Raw genomic sequence first — 21,875 nt, 5'->3', positions numbered from 1 at the left:
ACACTCTGCCCATGTCTTCTTTGTACCTATCTCTCATATGAGTCTAGGCTCTATATCAAAATTTTGAAGCAGACATCTAAGTCAAGGAGGTGGAGTGATTGCGGAAGGTCAGAGGTGACTCCTAAAATTTGATCCTAGATCATTTTCTATAAATTATGATAAAATGACTTTATAATAAATAGAAATAATCTACATATTTCTGTATGGATATGGGATGTGTACCTAATATATTTTTTGTTTTGAATTATTATCAGCAATTGATAATATTGACATTCAATGGGATCTTCCATTACTTTATATAGTTTAGGATGTAAAAATTTTGCCAAGCAAAGAGACAAATCATCTTCTTTTTTTGAAAACTAGACCTGACAACTTGTGATGAAACATTCACAATCCTACTGAAGTTCTCTAAACGATTCATTGAAAGGAATCTCAGTTTGACATCCTTGATCTAAAGTGAAAAATGATGCAACATTGAAATATAATAATTGGTGGACTTCGTAAATTATGTTTTCTGATGAACTTGCAGATTGAAAGGTCTATGGAAAATGGTCCAAGCTACTCTGACCTTGCATGGAAGAAGTTATATGGTAAAATACAGCCCCATCCTAAAGGCTCACTTATCAACTACTTGTCAAGAAAGTATTCATTAGCACCAACCAAAGAGGTGTGAGAGCCAGCAGTCACTATGCTGTAATAGACCCCTTTTTTTTCTCCCTTTAGTTGATGCATTCTACACGTCTACTGTACTATTATTCTTTTATTGCCCTTTCTTGTTTCTAAGATATGAACCGATCACTTTAAACCCATGGTGTTCGGTCATGCCCACCATTGGAATTTTGTATTACCAGTGTATCTATACAACCCGTTTTTTGCAAGTTTTTTATATATAATATTTTCCTTTCTTTCTGCCATGAGTTGTTACTGCTTTTATAGTTTAGCATTCAAATGCTGATCATCACACTCAAATACAGTAAGTTCAGTTTTTCTTATGCCAAAGTTTATATGTGAAGCAGCAGATTTGGTTTTTTATTCGAAAAACTTATCTCTAGCCTGCAGGATCTGTTGATTTGTTTTAGTTTCAGCATGCGGTTGTATTTTCCCCTAAATATCTTGATGTAGATGAATGAATACTTCCAGTCAAAGTTGTGCTGGGAACAGAGTTCTTCATTATGCTGCTGTTAGATGAATGCTAATTTGTTAGGTGAGAATCCAAGCAGATGTATCAGCACCAACAGATTGTATACATGTTGCATCCTTTGCTGTTATAGTAAAAAAACCCACAAACTTCTTGTATGGTTTTGATCTATTGGCAACTCCATGGTGAGGCAAGCATGAGATTGAAACTAGATAGTCAACCGGCAGAGCCTACATAGAACAATTTGTATTAGTGACTCAAACAAGAATGAAATTTATTCGCCATGGTATATCTCATCTTGAGTTTCTAGGACAGTCTGAGTGACCCTCCTGAATGAACCAAAGAGAATGTGATCATTCAAACCAGAAGGATTAGCCAATAAGAACAATGAGCATTTCAGTGTGAAGAAGAGATCGCGGCATCTCTGAGCCAAACAGAACCAAACTTGACCAAAACCAGTCATGTAGGGAATACAAATGTGCAGTGAAAAGAACAAATATCCAAGCATTGTTAAGTTTAGTGGTACAATGCAACCCTACTTATTTAGAAGCACATAAAGCAGCAACAGAAAAGATCCCTAGGTTGGCGAAAATCTCAAACTTGCATGTCTACCACATGACATTCAGTTTCAAAATGAACAAGCTCGATCAGTACTTATAATCCTTGACATGGAGGCTTTCTGAGACGCCTTCACCTCCAGCAGCATCACCCTTGTAGACGCCAAGAGTTGCCCCTGAGTTTGCCTTGCACCGGGCAAGGAAGGCTGTCCTTGCCTTCTCCACATTCTCTGCCTTCCCTTGCCATGCCTTGAGTGTACTTTGCTGCAGGGCACGACCAAACGAGAAAGAAAGTGACCATGGCTTCTTCCCCTTCAACTTGTTCATAGCATTCAAGTTCAAGGTAGCTTCCTCTTCACTCTGTCCTCCTGAAAGGAAAACAATGGCGGGCACAGCAGCAGGAACAGTCCTCTGGAGAGCACGCACAGTGTACTCAGCAACCACCTCAGGAGCCACCTTTTTGGATTCAGACCCAGGAGTCACCATGTTTGGTTTTAAGAGGGTTCCTTCCAGAAGCACATGGTGATCATTTAGGGCCTTGTAGCACGCAGCTAGCACCCGTTCTGTAACATAAGCACATTTTTCAATGTCATGTGGCCCGTCAACAAGGATCTCTGGTTCTACAATTGGGACAAGTCCATTCTCCTGGCAGATGATAGCATAGCGTGCCAAGCCATTGGCATTTGCATCGATAGACAGTTGCGATGGCTCATTGGGGCCAATATTGAGAACAGCACGCCACTTGGCAAAACGAGCCCCTGCCTCATAATACTTCTTGCAGCGCTTGCCAAGATCATCATGCCCTTGAGTGGTGGTCTCACCATTGGTGCCAGCAAGTCCAACAGTGCCCTTGTCTACCTTGATACCTGGAAGGACTCCACCCTCCTTGAGTACATCAACAAAGGGTTTGCCGTCAGCAGTTTTCTGGTAGAGAGTCTCCTCGAAGAGGATCACACCACTGAGATACTGGAGGGCTCCAGGAGTCAAAAAGAGAAGTTCACGCAGTGCGCGACGGTTCTCCTCCACATTCTCCACGTTGATGCTTGCAAGGCGCTTGCCTATAGTGCCAGTGGATTCATCAGCAGCAAGGATACCCTTGCCAGGGGTGCCAATGTAAGTAGCATTGGCAATAAGCTCATCTGCAACATCAGGGCATACAAACTTGTATTCATTCCAGACAAGACAAAAGGAAAAATGGAAGAATGATACATGAAAGGAGGTTATACTAAGAGAGAAAATATGGTAAAGAATGCAGTAGTATTCAACAAAAGAAAAAAAAAATTGCATCAACAATCATGGCAATTCACTTTCTTTCATGCAAATCTTGTGAACATTGAAGCAGCTGGAAGAACAACCCTAAATTGTCACCAACATCAGTTAGAGTTCGCATAGTACTGAAAGATCGGACAACTTCTGTGTATCGTCTCAAAAGAAAATTGAGCTATCAGTTCAGAAGTAGTAAGGCAATCCCCACATGTGTCAAGCATATCAATCCAGTTAAAACTCTATTCCATTTAAAACAAACAAGAACAACAATTTCATTGTCAGTCACAAAGAAATGGATTGTCAGCTCATGTTCAACTGGTCTGCCTGATCATATTATAGTCTCGGATCTAATTCAGATTTCATTGCTCCTGGAAAATGGCTACCATCTTATTTAGCTAAAGAATTATGCAAAACATGTAGAACTAGAACATATATTTTTTCCCCCAATGTTGTAACAATTCTTGTCATAAAATTCAGAAATCATATTTATATTCAGGATAAAATACAACAGTACGCATAACTATAATACTATAATTATACCACAAAGAAAGTATAAGGAAATTCATCAGAGAGGGAGTAACAAAGAACATTCACTTTTTTTTTCAGGCAAGGATAAGAAGAGGAAGCAAGAAAAAATTCAGACAACAGTAGAACAATTCAGATACAGACAGCAATAAAAAAAAATCACAAGACAGTATAAATCCATGAAGATCCGCAAGTAAAACCGAAAAAGGTTTCCACCTTTTGCGGTTCCAGTGCCAGGACATCAGAAACGATCTCAAACCCCCAAAAGCCAAAACCTGAAGCATGCACCAGAAGCACTCGAAGTCAACAAGCACAAAAGAGGACCTTCAACCAGTCCAAAGTTCTCTATTTCAGAAGTAAACAAATTCAGATCGCTGACTAGATTGAAATCCAACGACTAAACCAACTAAAAATTCCTCCTTTAGGAAAAACTAACACCGCCGTGCAGACAAAGATCTATAGATCCACAAGCGATCCAATGAAGAAGAAGAAAAACTTCAACTTTAACACAAAAAAGTCGACAGGCAAAGAACGGTACCATGATATTGGCCGCAGTAGGCAGACATCTCGGGTCGAGAAAGAAAGATCAAACTAGAAGACGAGAAAATCGCGAGGAATCAGAGATAAGGAGATGGATCCGTGGTGGGTATAAATAGAAAATCAGCGAAGGATTGGATCACGATTCACGGCTTCACGTTGTGGGTGGTGGAGGAAGTGGTTTTAGGGCAAACTTGTGGGTGCCGATAGTTATACCTACACCCTAATGTTTCTCGGGAAAAGGTACCCTTTTAACGCACCACAGACGGCTAGTGGACCCACTAGAGTGCAACCAGACAAAGCGGACCAGGAGAGGAGTGGAGTGGGTTTGGCCAATTATGATGTGGTAGACAAGTAGGTTGACATGTGAAGGTTAAGGAAAATCAAAAAGTTATAGTCTTATTTCCCACTCCCCCTTTACGCGACCCGATTTGCTTACCATGGGCTCCTTGGTTTTCAGTCTCAATCTCCAAGGACGTGTTTTTTGTTGTATATAAATCAAACGAACGCTCCATGTTTAATGAATGGACGGCTGGATCAATCGATTAAGGCGTGACATCCTTGCACAATGAGTCATAGGGTCGAAGGTCCACAGATACACATTTGATGAATAATTTGGGCCGACTGTGTTAAATTTCAGAAATATTATATTTTACCCGGGTCAGTATTCACCGTTGATTTACCACCTTCTAGGATTCCTATGGGACCAGGCCTAGGGAGTCGCTAGGCGATGGGATCCGTCTTTTTGCACAATGTTTAATGAATGGACGTCCTCTTACCAGAATTATATTTGATAACTAATAAATATTAATAAATTATAAGATTAATTTTTAACTGGACGTACATTATTTTTTTAGATTTTAATTTTTTTTTTATATGTAAAGGATTCGATAGGTTAAAATAAAATATTTCTTATAATTTATGTATCTATATCTTATTACTATAATCTCTTATAATTATGATAGTGAATTAGTGATACTGGATTACTTAAAAGTAAATGATACCACCTTTATCTTCTAATATTTGATTACTAATAGTGTCCTTATGAGTTAGCGCACTTAGTATCTATATAAATATTTGCTTCAATAAGTCTTAAGGTCAATTTCTAATAGATATAAAATATTTCATTGGATATTTGACCTCTGTTATATGAAGGATCACAATGTCGGGACAAAATGTCTCATGTGATTTTCTTACCTATATTTTGTCATGAGACCAGCGATACTAGATTGTTTAGGGTGAGCGATATCACATTTTGTTCCAATATTTGATATTTAATATCCTTGTTAGGTGTCTGACCTTTCTCATGTAAAGGATCACTGTGCTAGGACAAATGCCCCTCATTGATTTATCTCCTTCCATATAATATGGGGCCGCCCTAAGGGGTCGCTAAGGTGACAGGTTCATCCTTTGCTCCAATATTTGATATCTAATATGCCTTGAGGATAGGGTGTGATGGTAAATGCTAGAGTGAGTTTCTTAAGTAATGAGGGTTGGAATCTCACGAAGGGCATCTTATATCTGTGGAGTTTGTATTACTTGTGATGCTGGGTTGTCCGTCCGTCAAGACTCATCTACACTTCTCAATTTATCATGGTGGCCGATGAGAAACTTTCGTGGGAGTGAGTCGATCACCTTCAGAATTAGTTGCATCATAGGAGTTGGATACCTAGATTATCAAAAAAAATAATAATTAATACCCAATAATAATTCTTAAGAAAACTTATTGATAATTTTTATTACTTTTACAACGAATTTTGCGACGAAAAATGATTTGTTGCAAATTTATCGTAATGTAATGTTTTTATTGAAATTTTGCAACAAAAATTAATATTTGTCGCAATCTACAACGAATTGAGAATTTGTCGCAATCTGCAACGAAAATTTAATTTGTTGCAAATCTGCAATGAATCCAGATTCGTTGCAAATGTGCAACAAAATTTTAATTTGTTGCAAATCTGCAACGAATTCAGAATTTTTCTTAGATTTGCAACGAAATTTTAAATTCGTTGCAATTTGCAACGAATATTAAAATTCGTTGCAAATCGGGACGAATTCTGTAAAATACCGAAAAAAATGGCGAATAATGATAAGGGAATTTTCTGTAATTTCTGAGAATTTTTCTGGAATTTTTCGGAGCTCGTATGGACGAGTTTACGGGTATAAAAATAAGGCCCCGGGAAGGTCTGTTTAGTCAACCATATTTAAGCGAGGAAAAGTTGAATTTATTTATATATTTTCTTTTACTGTTTTTATTTGTTTTGGCCGAACTCTCCTTTTCTTTTCCCCCGCGCGCCCAACGCCGCCGAACCACCTGTGCCCTAACCGGCGCCGCTCTCTTCTTCTTCTCCACTCTCCCTCTGCCGACAGCCGCTTCTCCCCGATCCTTTCTGCCCTAACACCGAGCAGCATCGCCGGCCAATCCCTCTTCCTCTTTCCTCGCGACGCCTCTGCCCTAGATCGGCGTCGCACGAAGCAGCACCAACGCCTTCTCTCGAGTCATGTTGCAGCGTCGAGACGAGGCCGAGCGTCGGCCACCAGGTCCGGCACCAGTCGCCTGTGCCTAGTTCTTCCTCTGCGTGCCACTGCCGAGAGCGAGTAGTGTCGCGTCGTGCCCTAGACTTGGTTCACCGCCGCTCTAGCGAGTTGGTCTTCAACCAAAGGCAAAACTCCAAGCTCTAGTGGTTTCACCGTGACCTATACCTCACCATCGGATCTTCCTGCTTTGCCACTAGCCGTCGGCAGAGAGAAAACAAGGGGTAGCGAGTAGGTAAGGTTTATTGGGTATTTGGATTTTTATTTTTTGTGCTGGAATGATAGGTTAATCGCTGTGGTACAATGATTGTGTGTTCTCCGCAGCAACAATTCACAGTTTCCGGCAACGAATCTCTGACAACGGGTATATCCAGCAATAAGAACGGCTATAGAGTTTAAGGTATGACATAGGGATTGTTTTAATGTTGTTGATCATGTATAGGTTGAATTAGGTATGAGTTGGATTCATGATATATTGAATATTAAGTAAGTGATTGATTCTTATGAGTTAATTGATTTATGATGGAAATCTTATTGATTGGTTGATGTAGAAGGTCACATGATCATTTATAGGATATGGGATTAGAATCATGATTTGTTATGATGGATTGTTAATTAAATTGACATTGTGATTAATATAAGAGTTTATGAACGATATAATCATTGGATTGATTATAAAATGTGGAGTGTCTTGGAAAGATTAAAGGATTCATGGATGATTTGATTAGGATTTTCCCTAATTAGGTTGAGTTGAGATTTAGCTAATTGTTGCGTGTGTACTTAGCTAAATTATAATCATGTGATTTGCAGGACGTTGATTCGGGACGAGCACTTCGACGTAGAGGTTGATTAGCTCGATCTACATTGAAGGCGGATACCTTGACTTATCTTTGATTAAGTCATGTTGATATGTTTAGTAGGTTATAATCTATAGTAATGATTATGTTCGTTTTTATTTCGGTTGGTCACTAACTGATCTGTTACATGCTTGTTTGCTCACCTGTTATGCATTTATTGTTAGTATCCACATGATTTTATATATGCTCATATGGTAGTGACATACCATGCCTTATTGTGCTCAGGACCTAGGTTTTTGATACTTTATCTGATCTGTATACCTTAGGTCTCATATTTGACCATCGATACTACGGTACATATTTTATATATATGGATATTGTTATGCTGATCAGGTTATTTCCATGCTTAGTGTCATGCATCATCTCGCATGATTGCATGCTGCGCGATAGTCTGCTCCAATATTGTCGAGCACATCGCCAGTTACATGTATCCGTACACACCACCACTCATAGGTTAGTGGTATATCAGACAGGTGTGTGATAGTTCCGCTGTTTGGCTCCGTTGGTCTGGTGACTCAGCGTGGTAGCCGGCAGACAATTTTGCTCTGTTTGGCTCCGCTGGTTTTGTGTAGCAGCGTGGTAGCCGGCAGACGTTTGGACTCTATTTGGCTCCGTTGGTCCGCTCATGGGTAGTGTGACGCAGCGTGGTAGCCGGCAGAGATTTCCTCCCCGTCATCGTGTACCGGGAGATGAGAGCATTGAGCTCCCCCATTTATGATTTGGGGTAGGAGTATGTGTGTACTCCGACAGCATCCCGTCCACTCGGTCACTCATCAGGAGCAGTGACGGCAGAGTGCACGGTTGTCACAGCCCTACCCACTCGATTTCACCATTGTGTGTGAGATGACTGACTGGCGTCAGGGGTGACCATGTCATTGGCATCATATGCATTGATGCATTTACTGATTGTGATTGTTGCACTTATATGCTGCATTTGTATGGATGCATATGTTTGACATGCATACAGGATTTATGACATTCTCGGTCTGATGACCTGACCATTCTGATAGGAGACCCTGGTGAGTACAGTTCTCTTCAGCCCTTTCTGTTATGCATTACCAGCTTTTGTCTAGAAGACAGTACTCCATAGTTATTACTGTCTGTTATATCTTACTATACATGTCAACTGGTATCTGCTGAGTTGTTGAACTCACCCCCCGTGCACACTATCTTTTTCAGGTACCAGGTCGTTATGGAGTCGTTTGGAGTATCCTGTCTACCGGTCCCCACGTCACATCAGAAGACTTACAGTTTTCCTTTATGTTTTATTTGATTTGTGTGTCAGTGTATTTAGCTTAGTGCTCCGGTTTTGTTTCTGGAGTATTGTTGTTACGTAGTATTTTGTGTTGTTGTGTGGTGTAAGCATAGCCGGCTAGCAGTGTTTTGTTTTCTTTTGTATGGGCTTGTCTTTATTTTTTCCCGCTGTGTTGGTTTTGATTTCAGCCGAGTGGGCTGATAAAAGTATATATAACTGCGTGGTTGTTGTTATATTTGTCCAGCCGTGTAGGCTGAGATTATTAACTGCGTGGTTGTGTATATATTCCAGCCGCATGTGACTGATATATATTATGTCTGTAGAAATGCTTCAGATTATCACCCGTACAGGGGAGGTATTGTCGAAATTTCTTCAGACAGGGACTTTCCCGGGGCGTGACAATTTAGTGGTATCAGAGCAGGTTATACAATACTTGCTATTTGTTCTGGATTTTTGAGATTTATCTGATACCAATTTATTTGGTATCATAGCTCGGTTTACGAGTTTTATTTCTCGTGTTTCGGATTTCGTGTTTTAGTCTTCTCGATATGATTTTTTGGATTTTTGGACCTGGCAGTGGCAGGACATCTTCAAGCTATAGGAGGTATGTGGTATATTGTTATCCTACCTTTTGTTAGTATATACACAGTTGACTATTATAATTTATGACATGTATTAGCATTCTTTATTAGTACCTGTTTAGATGTGATAGCATATATTCCATGTATTTGGTAAACCGATCGACTTTAATAGAGATCGAGGATTAAAGTCTCTGGTGATTTTCCATATCATATTACCAGTAGTTTTAGCTTCTGTTATTGCTAGTTGGATAGAGGTTGGAGACACATACCAGTCTCTGTTGTTATTGGCTAGGTGCTAGGTAATGACTAGTAAGTACATATTTTTGTTGACTCAGCCAGTAGTGTACTGATATACTTTAGTTAATTTCATCAGTAAAAATTGATTTACTCTTGTTAGATCGGTCAGTAGAAGACTGATTTACGTTTGTCGACTTGGGTAGTCGTGGATCGATTTACCTTAAATGCTTATGGAGGATGAGTGCAATCTTGATTAGTTAGTAGATGACTGATTTAGTTATGTTGGTCCAATCAGTAGGGGACTGTCATACTCTATTTTTTAGAGGTTCGAATCTTTGGATTATTTGTGCTTAGTTAGGTATCTAGAGTATATTTGAGTATATGACTCGTACTGACGTGGAAAAGACTGAATTTAGTCGTATACCATTGTCGGCTTGGTCAGTCTATTGAGGATCGATGTATCCTATTCCATGTGGACTTTAATTTTAGACTGTATGTACCTAGTTGGATTGTCTATGATTGCGTTTTCCTGTATGATCTTTATATTTGATTTTATTTAGTTATACCCCTAAACCATGAGAGTAGGTAGCATAGGGTTTGTATGGTAGATTGGATTAAATATGCTGATTATACATACCTGTGTAGTTTATACACTTGATTATTATGTGTTGTAGGAGTTCTATGATAGACGGTCAAAATTACATGTAGTGAGTGTATATTTGTCCAGATGATGATTATTGTGGGTTTCTAGTAGATTATACCGAGTGGTCTGATTGGTTTATTGGAGGTATTTTGTCGATTAAATCTATGTTGTGAAATGTACACATGTGTTTGAGTGTTTTATTGGAGGTATCTTATCGATTTAATCTGAGTTGTGATATGTGCAGATGTGTTCGGTGTAATATTTGAGGTATCTTGTTTATTATATGATTGTTCTGAGTGTATACTTGTGTCGATTATGATTTGTTGGAAGTATTACGTTGATATATACTCTTGGCATAGGTGTATATATGTCATGTGAGTGTTGTTTGAGGTATATTGTTGATTATACCTATGTTGATATATGCACACGGGTTCAGTATGCATTGTTGGAGGTAGCACGATGATTTATACCTATGTTGTGAATATGTTTGGTATATACTGATTGGAGGATTATGTCGATCATACATATGTTGTGTGTGCACGTGTGCCAGGTGTATGGTTGGTAGTATCATGATGATTCTACCTATGTTGAATGTAGAATGTGGAGTGATTACATTATGTTATTAGTTGTATTACTCAGTCAACTAATTCTCCTATTAGTAGGTGATTGACCCACAAGGATGATGATAGAGTTGACTATGGATTTGAATTGCTTACTAGGCTGTTATACCCTAGGCTACACATAGTGATCTATGGTAGAGAGATCTCGTGCAGTCTCTAGCTGGATAGTTAGGTGCCTTGGGCACTTATGTATTATTTGTGGTGGAGTGTTGCTCCCACAGGTTATGGATCGTTTGTGGTGGAGCATAGCTCCCACATATTATTGTTTGTTGTGGTAGAGTGTTGCTCCCACATATTGGGGATTGCTTGTAGCGGAGCATTGCTCCCATATATATATTGTAGATACATATTTCGGATTACTTGTGGTGGAGCATTGCTCCCACATATAGAGGATTTCTTGTGGTAGAGCGTTGCTTCCACATATATGGTATTTTGTGTGATGGAGTGTTGCTCTCACATTGGAGGATCTATTCTTTGGTGATTTATATCGTTGGTGATCAGATCTGTTTATTGTTGAAGATCTTATGGTTAGGAATGTCTGTGATACGGACATTATGTGTCTTGATTTTACCATTAAGGCTTGCAGTGCCCTAGATGTTATCATGGACTCGATGATTTGGGTATCTTTAGGATATTTGGATTGGTTTCCATTGTCTTATTGACGATGTTATGATCTATTTCTGATCCGAGGTGGGTCACGTACACCATCTTCGCATAGTTCTAGAGATGTTTAGATGGAAACGTCTATATGTGAAGATCAGTAGTGTGCACTTTGATTGTCTTCTGTGAGATGTTTGAGACACCCGGGCACCAGTAGGAGTATACCGTGGTTCCATAGGAGATAGAGGTTGTTATCGTTGGGAGTAGTCGTAGTCTATACAGGAGACTCGCAACTTCCTTGGTCTGGCTCGATATTACAGACGATTCGTTGGGCGTTTTCCACGTGTTGCTATGTCACTGACACGCCTGACCAGGAAAGGCGTGAAGTTCACGTGGTTCGAGGACTACGAGACCAGCTTCCAGGAGCTGAAGCGGAGACTAGTGTCGGCTCCGATTTTGGTTTTACCTTCTGGAGAGGACGGATTCGTGCTCTATACCGACGCATCTCTACAGGGTATGAGCATTGTTTTGATACAGCACGACAGGGTAGTCTCCTATGCTTCTCGACAGTTGAAGGAGCATGAGGAGAACTACCCAGTACATGACTTGTGGCTGACCGCCATTATTTTTGCCTTGAAGATTTGGCAGCCTTATCTATACGGTGTTACATTTGAGGTTCTCACGGACCATAAGAGTCTCAAATATCTGTTCACTTAGAAAGAAACTTAATCTCCGACTGAGGAGATGGATGGAATTCCTGAAGGATTATGACTGTACCATTAGTTGTCAACCAGGGAAAGCTATGTGGTTGCCGAGATACTCAGCAGGAAGTCCAGAGGGACTTTGGCTTGCCACCGAGTTGTGGTTACGGACTTGATTCAGGGATTCTCCGAATTGGGCCTTGAGGAGCAGGGACGGACAGAGCAGGGTATTCTGGTTACCATGGTTGCTCAATTCTCGATCAGGATGAGGATTCAGGAGGCCTAGGCCGGGGATCGACATTTACAGTCCATTGGCAGCCAGATAGCTTTCGGGCAGCAGACCAAGTTTACCCGAGATGAAGCGGATACTATATATTTCCAAGGCCGATTATGCGTACCTCCAGCTCACCCGGTCTTACAGGAGCTACTTCAGGAGGCTCATCGCTCTCGATTTACGATCTACCCAGGCGTGCAGGATGTATTCCACGTATCTATGCTGAGGAGATACGTACCCGACCCGACGCATGTGCTGACAGATATCTCCGTTCCAGTTCAGCCTGACGTCACTTATGAGGAGATTCCGGTACGAATTTTAGACCGGAAAGAGCGTCAGTTGCAGAACAAGACTATCCGGCTGGTTAAAGTCGGATGGCAGCATCATTCGGACGAGGAGGCTACTTGGAAGCTCGAGGATACTATCCGAGTTCGATACCCCCATCTTTTTCCTTAAGATATATGATCCAGTTTATCGTTCAGCATTTATACTTTCTGTCTATTGTTAGTACTTGCTGATGGTAGATAACGAAATTTGAGGACCAAATTTTTATTAGTGGGGGAGAATGTAAAATACCGAAAAAAAAAGGCGAATAATGATAAGGGAATTTTCTGGAATTTCTGAGAATTTTTCTGGAATTTTTCGGAGCTTGTATGGATGAGTTTGCGGGGATAAAAACAGGGCCCCGGGAAGGCCTGTTTAGTCAACCCTATTTAAGCGAGGAAAAGTTGAATTTATTTATATATTTTCTTTTACTGTTTTTATTTGTTTTGGCCGAACTCTCCATTTCTTTTCCCCCGCGCGCCCAACGCTGTCGAACCACCTGTGCCCTAACCGGCGCCGTTCTCTTCTTCTTCTCCACTCTCCCTCTGCCGACAGCCGCTTCTCCCCGATCCTTTCTTCCCTAGCACTGAGCAGCATCGCCGGCCAATCCCTCTTCCTCTTTCCTCGCGACGCCTCTGCCCTAGATCGGCGCCGCACGGAGTAGCACCAACGCCTTCTCTCGAGTCGTGTTGCAGCGCAGAGACGAGGCCGAGCGTCGGCCACCAGGTCTGGCACCAGTCGCCTGTGCCTAGTTCTTCCTCTGTGTGCCACTGCCGAGAGCGAGCAGTGTCGCGTTGTGCCCTAGACTTGGTTCACCGCTGCTCTAGCGAGTTGGTCTTCAACCAAAGGCAAAACTCCAAGCTCTAGTGATTTCACCGTGACCTATACCTCACCATCGGATCTTCCTGCTTCGCCACTAGCCGCCGGCAGAGAGAAAACAAGGGGTAGCGAGTAGGTAAGGTTTTTTGGGTATTTGGATTTTCATTTTTTGTGATGGAATGATGGGTTAATCGCTGTGGTACAGTGATTGTGTGTTCTCCGCAGCAACAATTCACAATTTCCGGCAACGAATCTCTGACAACGGGTATATCCAGCAGTAAGAACGGCTATAGAGTTTAAGGTATGACATAGGGATTTGTTTTAATGTTGTTGATCATGTATATGTTGAATTAGGTATGAGTTGGATTCATGATATGTTGAATATTAAGTAAGTGATTGATTCTTATGAGGTAATTGATTTATGATGGAAAACTTATTGATTGGTTGATGTAGAAGGTCACATGATCATTTATAGGATTGTGGGATTAGAATCATGATTTGTTATGATGGATTGTTAATTAAATTGACATTGTGATTAATATAAGAGTTTATGAACGATATAATCATTGGATTGATTATAAAATGTGGAGTGTCTTGGAAAGATTAAAGGATTCATGGATGATTTGATTAGGATTTTCCCTAATTAGGTTGAGTTGAGATTTAGCTAATTGTTGCGTGTGTACTTAGCTAAATTATAATCATGTGATTTGCAGGACGTTGATTCGGGACGAGCACTTCGACGTAGAGGTTGATTAGCTCGATCTACATTGAAGGCGGGTACCTTGACTTATCTTTGATTAAGTCATGTTGATATGTTTAGTAGGTTATAATCTATAGTAATGATTATGTTCGTTTTTATTTCGGTTGGTCACTACCTGATCTGTTACATGCTTGTTTGCTCACCTGTTATGCATTTATTGTTAGTATCCACATGATTTTATATATGCTCATATGGTAGTGACATACCATGCCTTATTATGCTCAGGACCTAGGTTTTTGATACTTTATCTGATCTGTGTACCTTAGGTCTTCATATTTGACCATCGATACTACGGTACATATTTTATATATATGGATATTGTTATGCTGATCAGGTTATTTCCATGCTTAGTGTCATGCATCATCTCGCATGATTGCATGCTGCGCGATAGTCTGCTCCAATATTGTCGAGCACATCGCCAGTTACATGTATCCGTACACACTACCACTCATGGGTTAGTGATATATCAGACAGGTATGTGACAGTTCTGCTGTTTGGCTCCGTTGGTCTGGTGGACAGTTCTGCTCTGTTTGGCTCCGCTGGTTTAGTGTAGCAGCGTGGTAGCCGGCAGACGGTTGGACTCTATTTGGCTCCGTTGGTCCGCTCATGGGTAGTGTGACGCAGCGTGGTAGCCGGCAGAGATTTCCTCCCCGTCATCGTGTACCGGGAGATGAGAGCATTGAGCTCCCCCATTTATGATTTGGGGTAGGAGTATGTGTGTACTCCGACAGCATCCCGTCCACTCGGTCACTCATCAGGAGCAGTGACGGCAGAGTGCACGGTTGTCACAGCCCTACCCACTCGATTTCACCATTGTGTGTGAGATGACTGACTGGCGTCAGGGGTGACCATGTCATTGGCATCATATGCATTGATGCATTTACTGATTGTGATTGTTGCACTTATATGCTGCATTTGTATGGATGCATATGTTTGACATGCATACAGGATTTATGACATTCTCGGTCTGAGGACCTGACCATTCTGATAGGAGACCCTGGTGAGTACAGTTCTCTTCAGCCCTTTCTGTTATGCATTACCAGCTTTTGTCTAGAAGACAGTACTCCATAGTTATTACTGTCTGTTATATCTTACTATACATGTCAACTAGTATCTGCTGAGTTGTTGAACTCACCCCCCGTGCACACTATCTTTTTTAGATACCAGGTCGTTATGGAGTCGCTTGGAGTATCCTGTCTGCCGGTCCCCACGTCACATCAGAAGACTTACAATTTTCCTTTATGTTTTATTTGATTTGTGTGTCAGTGTATTTAGCTTAGTGCTCCGGTTTTGTTTCTGGAGTATTGTTGTTACTTAGTATTTTGTGTTGTTGTGTGGTGTAAGCCTAGCCGGCTAGCAGTGTTTTGTTTTGTTTTGTTTTGTTTTGTATGAGCTTGTCTTTATGTTTTCCCGCTGTGTTGGTTTTGATTTCAGCCGAGTGGGCTGATAAAAATATATATAACTGCGTGGTTGTTGTTATATTTATCCTGTCGTGTAGGCTGAAATTATTAACTGCGTGGTTGTGTATATATTCCAGCCGCATGTGGCTGATGTATATTATGTCTGTAGAAATGCTTCAGATTGTCACCCGTACAGGGGAGGTGCTGTCGAAATTTCTTCGGACAGGGACTTTCCCGGGGCGTGACAAATTCAGTTTTCATTGCAAATTGCGACAAATTTTTATTTTATTGCAGATTGCAACAAATTTAGAATTTTGTTGCAAAAAATAGATTTTCGGTTGAAGAGAAGTTTGCGACAAAAAAAAAATTGTCGCAAAATCAGCGACAAATTTTACAACGAATTTTCAATTTTTTGTCGCTAAATTTAGGGGCGACTGATTTGCAACGAATATTTTTTCGTCGCAAATTTCGTTGCAAAAGCATTTTGCAACGAATTTATTTTTGAAATTCATTGCTAAATTCATCCCTAAATGATTGGTTTTTTGTAGTGGTAGTATGCAATTTAACTCAGTCCTAAGACTTCGCATAGGTTTCTAGGGGTGCAAGCTAAGTGAAGGAGAAAACACCAATTAGATTTAGTCAATTGAATGTGAGTTCAATCAACTAGAGAATTTTAGTCAATTGTAGAGTTGATTGTGTGCAAATATTTGATGAATAGAATGTTTATGTTCAAGCACCAATGACTAAATATGGTTTCTATTCAATTGGAGAGGAATTTTAGTTGACTAGCGATACAATAGTTGGCTTCCAACAATGACATTTGTTCGATCAATCAACTATTGTGCTTAGGGCATCTACATCAATCTCTCTATCACTATATCTAAAATTTAGGGTAAATAACTCACTGTATTAAATTTAAACAATCACTTTTCATTACACACTTACATCAATTATCCTAAAATTTCCATCAGTCTTAATTTTTTATTATTTTATTCTCTTTCTTCTATTTTTTATTATTATATTTATGGAATGAGTGGAAGAAGAGAGATTGAAAAGAATGAGTGGAAGGAAAGAGATTACAAAAAATTTTATTTTATTTTTATGATAGAAGTTTCATTCTCTAAATTTAGATAATTACTATTTATCAAATTTAAATTTAAGGAATGGATAAGGTAGCTAATGTAAAGATTTTTTAACTACCCTATCTAAAATTTAGGGTAAAATCTTTGGATAGGGTAGTTGATATGGATGCTCTTATTATATAAATATATGGAGAGTTTTAAGTCAACTATTGTGCTTTTTTATGTTAGGCTGACCCATGAAACCCTTAGGACATAATATATAGGTCTAGTCCACAGGTCGACCCATGAGGTTCTTAGAGTATGTAACTCCTAGGCTTTGAGTTATGTAAAATAGAAGAGCATTGGATTTTCATAGCAACTTTGTCCAAAGCATTTTCAGTTGTCATAAGGATTATGCTCTCGATCAGTTTCAGTCAGCACAAGGGATATGCTCCTGGTCGACCTCATTGTCAAGAATACCTTTTATAGATGCTCATATCTAATTTCAATCAACACAAGGATTATACCCTCGATCGGCCTTATTACCTGGAACACCCCTCATAGAGGGAGGAGGTATTTTCGGTCCGACCGATATTAGCAATAAGCAAGTGGATAACACTAATCTTGTAGTATATAAGTTAAAACAAGAATATGATTATAATACTATGAGAGTAACATATAACTTAAGCAAATAATAAGCATAAATAACTCATTAAGTATATGCGCTTTAGCTCATCAAGTGTATTTTCTTTTGAAGGTTCTCCATTACTTGATAATTAAATTGGTCAAGTTAGACAGAAGGTGGTTTTCAAGGAATTTTCTAACACATGAGTCACCTCTAATGGCTTATTAATTATATTTCATGATGAGCTGGTAAGCATCTATTTTTTAGGTTGTCACTTTATTAAAAGGCAAAAAGGTTTACTTGAAGACAACAAACACTTAAACTCAAAGGATGATAGGTGTGTTAAGATTATGCCACTTGACCTAATTTATTCTTGTGTCCTTTTACTTTGTAGAATCTTGATTAGTCCCAGACATTTTCTTATCTTTTTCTAAAGACCTTGAGATTGCATCAATAAGGATGCAAGAATATCACTTTGTTTATAACAAACTCTAAGCTAGTAACGTTATTAATGTGTTTAGTGGGTGGATAGTGTGGTAAGTTTTATTAAGCTACAAAGTTGGCCATGGTTGTTGGAACGATAATTATCCGATTTGAGGGGATTGAATGGAAGGTGCTTCGATTGTGTTAGACAATCTTTGCTTTAAGATTGTTGTCGGAGATGAATGAAAATTGATGAATCTAAAAACTTAAAATTTATCTAGTTTGTCAAGATGGACTTAACCTGCTAAACTATTTCTATTCAATGTTTAATCTATTAGTCAATCAACTAGGCAATGGACTAACATAAAGTCAGTTAAATGGTTATCTTTGGTACTCTAGTTGATTGGAGACTTTTTCCATGAATTAGAGGCAACTAAAAGGTAATAATTAAGGGCTTTGTATATAAGACTTTACAAAGTATTTTGGGCATTAAGGTCTTACAAAACCATTCCCTAATCTACCTTGCTCAAGTAGAATAAGAGTCCAAAAGGATACAAGTTCTTGGATAAGGTCGAAGGCTTCATCTTCATTAAACTCTTGGTAATCTCTCAATTACTTGGCTCTCATTTTGTCTCTGAGATGAAAGGTGAGGTTTTATTGATGAGAGAAATATTGTTTAGGATTAAGCTCATGGACAACTTTGTGATTGAATCAAGGTGTTTACCAAATTGTCTCATTTCAAGCAAGAGAGATTTATTGGACGCGACTTAAGTCGTGTAGTCGTCATGGATCTTCGAACAACGCTAGATTCATTGGTAGCATCATGTAGAAAGTTGATGTTAATCTCTTATTTACTCGGCTCTCATTCTATATGATTGTTGAATTGCTCTCTAAGCATTGATCAAGTCACACATATGGTCCAAAGTACACATGGATTGGCAATTATAGATCTTATCGCTCCCGGATAGAACAAGTGAGATTAAAGAGTAGAAAGATTAAAGATTTTGAAGATAAAAGGAGCATTGAATACTAATTCTATGTTAAAGAAGTAATCATGTCAGGCCAAGCAAAAGGGGAGCATAGAATACTCTTTGCTTCACTCTCACATTTCATGCTTAAATTTTGATCCCATTCCAGTTGATTACATGGTGGTGGAATAAGCCTTGATTAGATAAATAACAAAACTGAATAAGATTATAAAGCTTTTCATCTTTCAATGAGAAGACAAAAAAAATTAGCTCATTTGTGAAATAGGGTTAATGCAACAGCTCGTTTAAACAATTTATATGTACATCAGAATATGCAATTATCGAACTTGTAAGAAGGACCATCAACTATTATATTTCTGTTAGTCTTTAATTGGCCAAGCCAATCAAATTAATCTTGAATGGGATTTTAACTTCCAACACTTCATTATTTTCCACTTTCATTACCCAACCCAAGGAACACTCACTATAACGTAGTTTGAGCAAATGGGCATGCCAACACTATTAGAAAGGTATGTCTCCACACTTCTACGAACAAATGATACATTAGAAGCTTATTGAAATCCAACACAGTAGAAAACTAGAAACAAAGCTCATTTGACAAAGTAATCAGCATGTAACGAACTTAACTTTTTACATCAAGAGCTTGCCAGACTTTGTGAAAAAAAAAAGCAAAAGGAAAAAGAAAACAAAGCTTAAAGATCATAATGCAACTTTTATGTACAAATGTACTTGAATGCATCATAATGCAATTCAACTATACAATTGGAAGAGACTTTTCAGATCAAACTAAGCTCTTCCAAACCCAATTCAATCTACCTTGGATGGTTGACTTTAACACTGTTCATATAAAATGATTCCTGAATCCAATTACTAGATTAGGTAATCATAATAGACTAAGAAAAGGTTATCAGGAATCATCAAGGGTAAACTATCTATATAGCGGTAGAAGCGCCTCACATTATCCTTTTCGAGAGTCATGGTATCAAGAATATCTTCATTGTTTGTAAGCACCCAGAGGTCTCTTGAGCGAACTCTTTTTAAGCTTCCCCTGCAGAAAGGGCACGACTGAGATCTCACATTCCTGTAAAATGAAGTGATGGACAGAATTAGTGAACTTTGACGACCAATTTACTGAATGAGTAGGCTTTGATTAAGCATTCACCAATCGCGGTAGCATTTTAAGCACATGGAATGGCTGCAGCTAGGCAAGACCATCTTGCTGCACACCTCCAGGCATATCCCGCATTCATCCTCCCTATCCAAATCATCATCGGAAAACTTTTCCCACTCTTCCATCCTCTTCATCCCAACAATCTCCTTATTTCGGCCACTCTCGCTGCACGCCTCCCCATCGACCATGCTGCTTTCAAGTTGTTGAAGAGAGGGATAAATAACAGCTGCAAAAATGAATCAACATCAGCAACGAACCAAAACTAAACATTGAAATAAATACAAAGACATCAATTACAGATCAATGACCATAAAATTCCTTTAGGTCGGCATGCCTTTCAGAAGTCGATATTGATGATTCTCCATCCACATAAACCTGCACAGCATACACCAACCAACTCAACACTAAAAACAGAATAATTAGATGTCAATCGTTCAACATATGCAGCATAGCAATAGAGATTAGGACCTTGTAAATTATAATCTGGAAAATGCCCAAAAAACTAAGAAGACTATAAGAACAGGTACAATCCATGCACTGCATGAGGAAGATGAAGAAAGGTGCCAAATTGTTGCAAGACAACCTCATGTGGAGGCAAGCACCACCATAGGCTCTCTGAATAGTATCTGCCCTGTCATATCAACAGCCAAGCGATTACAAAAAAGGATAAGCAAAATAACATACCAAAAAACCAATTTGGGGGAAAAGCAAACAAGCTACGATAAAAAAAAAAAGATCGAAACTCGATCACATACAGGGCATTGGCATGGCTTATGTCTGCTTCAAGAGCCTTGATCGGACCTCTCATGCTGGAGAACTGACTCTGGAGCATGGCCGGAAACCCCTCTTTGATCTTTTCCTACTGGAGAAGAAGAAAGATTCCACAAAAGAAGGATTTTTTTTTTTTTTTAGGGTTTCCACCGAAGTCGCGATTAAATAAACGAAGAGAGATGATTTAAAGGCAAGTTTGGGAAGGAGTGAAGAGATTAGGGTCGATCGGGGGCTAAAATTGGAAGGTCGCAGCGCAGCAGCGGAGGCAGTACCGCCTTTGGAAAGAAAACAGTTTATAGACGACGATCAAGACGGATCGGACGGTCGACGTAACGTAACGCCGTCTGTCTCGACCAGAGATATTTTGGGGGTAACGGATCGAATTAAATCACTGAAAAGGTTCGCGATACATCCAAATCAATTTGTTTCCTATTTTTTTTTTCCTTTTTATATTTATCCAAATTTAGTTGTGAATCAGTAGGTTTACAACTCAGCAAGTTAGTTAGGTTCACAATCAGAGATGACGATCGAGTCGGACCACTGATTTGGTGCGACCTAATAGGCGTTAAACCGTTATCTGTCAAGGTGGCTTGGCCGGTAGGTTAAGTCGAGAATGTCTCGATTATATATGAATTAGGCTTGATACGGATTTAAATTGTCATTATGTTTTTCTTAAATTTTTTATTATTAATTTTTGTTATTGGATTTAGGTGGCCTTTAGTTAGTCATTGTCATTGTTATGATCCGTGTTCTAAAAAGCATCATTAAGCGCCGTTTAAGCGCGAAGCGAGGAAGAAAAGCTTCGCTTTAGATGAAAGCGGGGAAAAAAACGGTCAAAGTATGTTTGACAAAATTAAGCATGATTAAGCGCGCTTAATAGCGCTTAAGTGCGATTTTTTATTTATAATTTTAATTGATTTGTAAATTTTTAAAGAACATAAGGAAAAAAATTTAGAAAAAACGAAGAGACACAACGTCTCTCAACTCTTGAGAGAAAAGACATAATCTGCCATAAACTAGATGCTACAACAGAAGTTTATGTCCAATTTAATGCAAGATTGATGAACAAGAAGAAGGGCAAGGATAAATTAGAGATTTTATTTGCACGTGATGGTAGCAAGGCACAATCTTGGATAGTTGAGGGTTGTGATGATGAAGTTGAGGTGGAGATTGACATTTTACAGCCAACAAGAGACATTAATGCTA

General features: G+C 39.3%; 3 protein-coding genes across 4 annotated transcripts in view; 1 reads left to right on the top strand and 2 right to left on the bottom strand.

Annotated features, from left to right (window-relative positions):
* LOC122040979 overlaps window positions 1–1,696 on the top strand; it is a 37,283-nt gene extending 35,587 nt beyond the window's left edge. Inside the window, exon 14 of the mRNA XM_042600477.1 lies at window positions 530–1,696. Coding sequence (XP_042456411.1) covers window positions 530–673 — 144 coding nt within the window. The 3' untranslated portion in view covers window positions 674–1,696. The remainder of the gene's footprint in view (window positions 1–529) is intronic.
* Window positions 1,618–4,212, bottom strand: LOC122040980 (fructose-bisphosphate aldolase 1, cytoplasmic-like). The gene is made up of 2 exons (XM_042600478.1): window positions 4,025–4,212; window positions 1,618–2,834 (listed from the first exon to the last, which is right to left on the bottom strand). The coding sequence occupies exons 1-2, from the start codon at window positions 4,050–4,052 to the stop codon at window positions 1,786–1,788; spliced, it is 1,077 nt and encodes a 358-aa protein (XP_042456412.1). The 5' UTR covers window positions 4,053–4,212; the 3' UTR covers window positions 1,618–1,785.
* Window positions 4,213–19,402: 15,190 nt separating this feature from the next.
* LOC122039558 (E3 ubiquitin-protein ligase AIRP2-like) lies at window positions 19,403–20,937 on the bottom strand. 2 transcript variants are annotated; one of them, XM_042599129.1, is made up of 5 exons: window positions 20,654–20,937; window positions 20,367–20,524; window positions 20,207–20,273; window positions 19,890–20,124; window positions 19,403–19,808 (listed from the first exon to the last, which is right to left on the bottom strand). In XM_042599129.1, the coding sequence occupies exons 1-5, from the start codon at window positions 20,664–20,666 to the stop codon at window positions 19,598–19,600; spliced, it is 684 nt and encodes a 227-aa protein (XP_042455063.1). In that variant the 5' UTR covers window positions 20,667–20,937; the 3' UTR covers window positions 19,403–19,597. The 2 variants fall into 2 exon arrangements, with proteins under 2 accessions (XP_042455063.1, XP_042455062.1); XM_042599128.1 differs by having other exon boundaries at window positions 20,367–20,529; window positions 20,654–20,936.
* Between the last annotated feature and the right edge of the window lie 938 nt (window positions 20,938–21,875).

This window comes from Zingiber officinale, chromosome 2A (genome assembly GCF_018446385.1).
Source record: "Zingiber officinale cultivar Zhangliang chromosome 2A, Zo_v1.1, whole genome shotgun sequence".
Lineage (NCBI taxonomy): Eukaryota > Viridiplantae > Streptophyta > Magnoliopsida > Zingiberales > Zingiberaceae > Zingiber > Zingiber officinale.
This window is presented reverse-complemented; position numbering and strand designations above follow the sequence as displayed.

Excerpts from the sequence above, each read along its gene's own strand:
- LOC122039558 (XM_042599128.1), bottom strand. The coding sequence starts at position 20,730 with ATGCTCCAGAGTCAGTTCTCCAGCATGAGAGGTCCGATCAAGGCTCTT. Across the intron at positions 20,274-20,366 it reads TCCAGATTATAATTTACAAG|GTTTATGTGGATGGAGAATC; the intron begins GTCCTAATCTCT and ends TATGCTGTGCAG. Across the intron at positions 19,809-19,889 it reads TTAAAATGCTACCGCGATTG|GAATGTGAGATCTCAGTCGT; the intron begins GTGAATGCTTAA and ends TTCATTTTACAG.
- LOC122040980 (XM_042600478.1), bottom strand. The coding sequence starts at position 4,052 with ATGTCTGCCTACTGCGGCCAATATCATG. Across the intron at positions 2,835-4,024 it reads CTACTGCGGCCAATATCATG|ATGAGCTTATTGCCAATGCT; the intron begins GTACCGTTCTTT and ends CTGATGTTGCAG.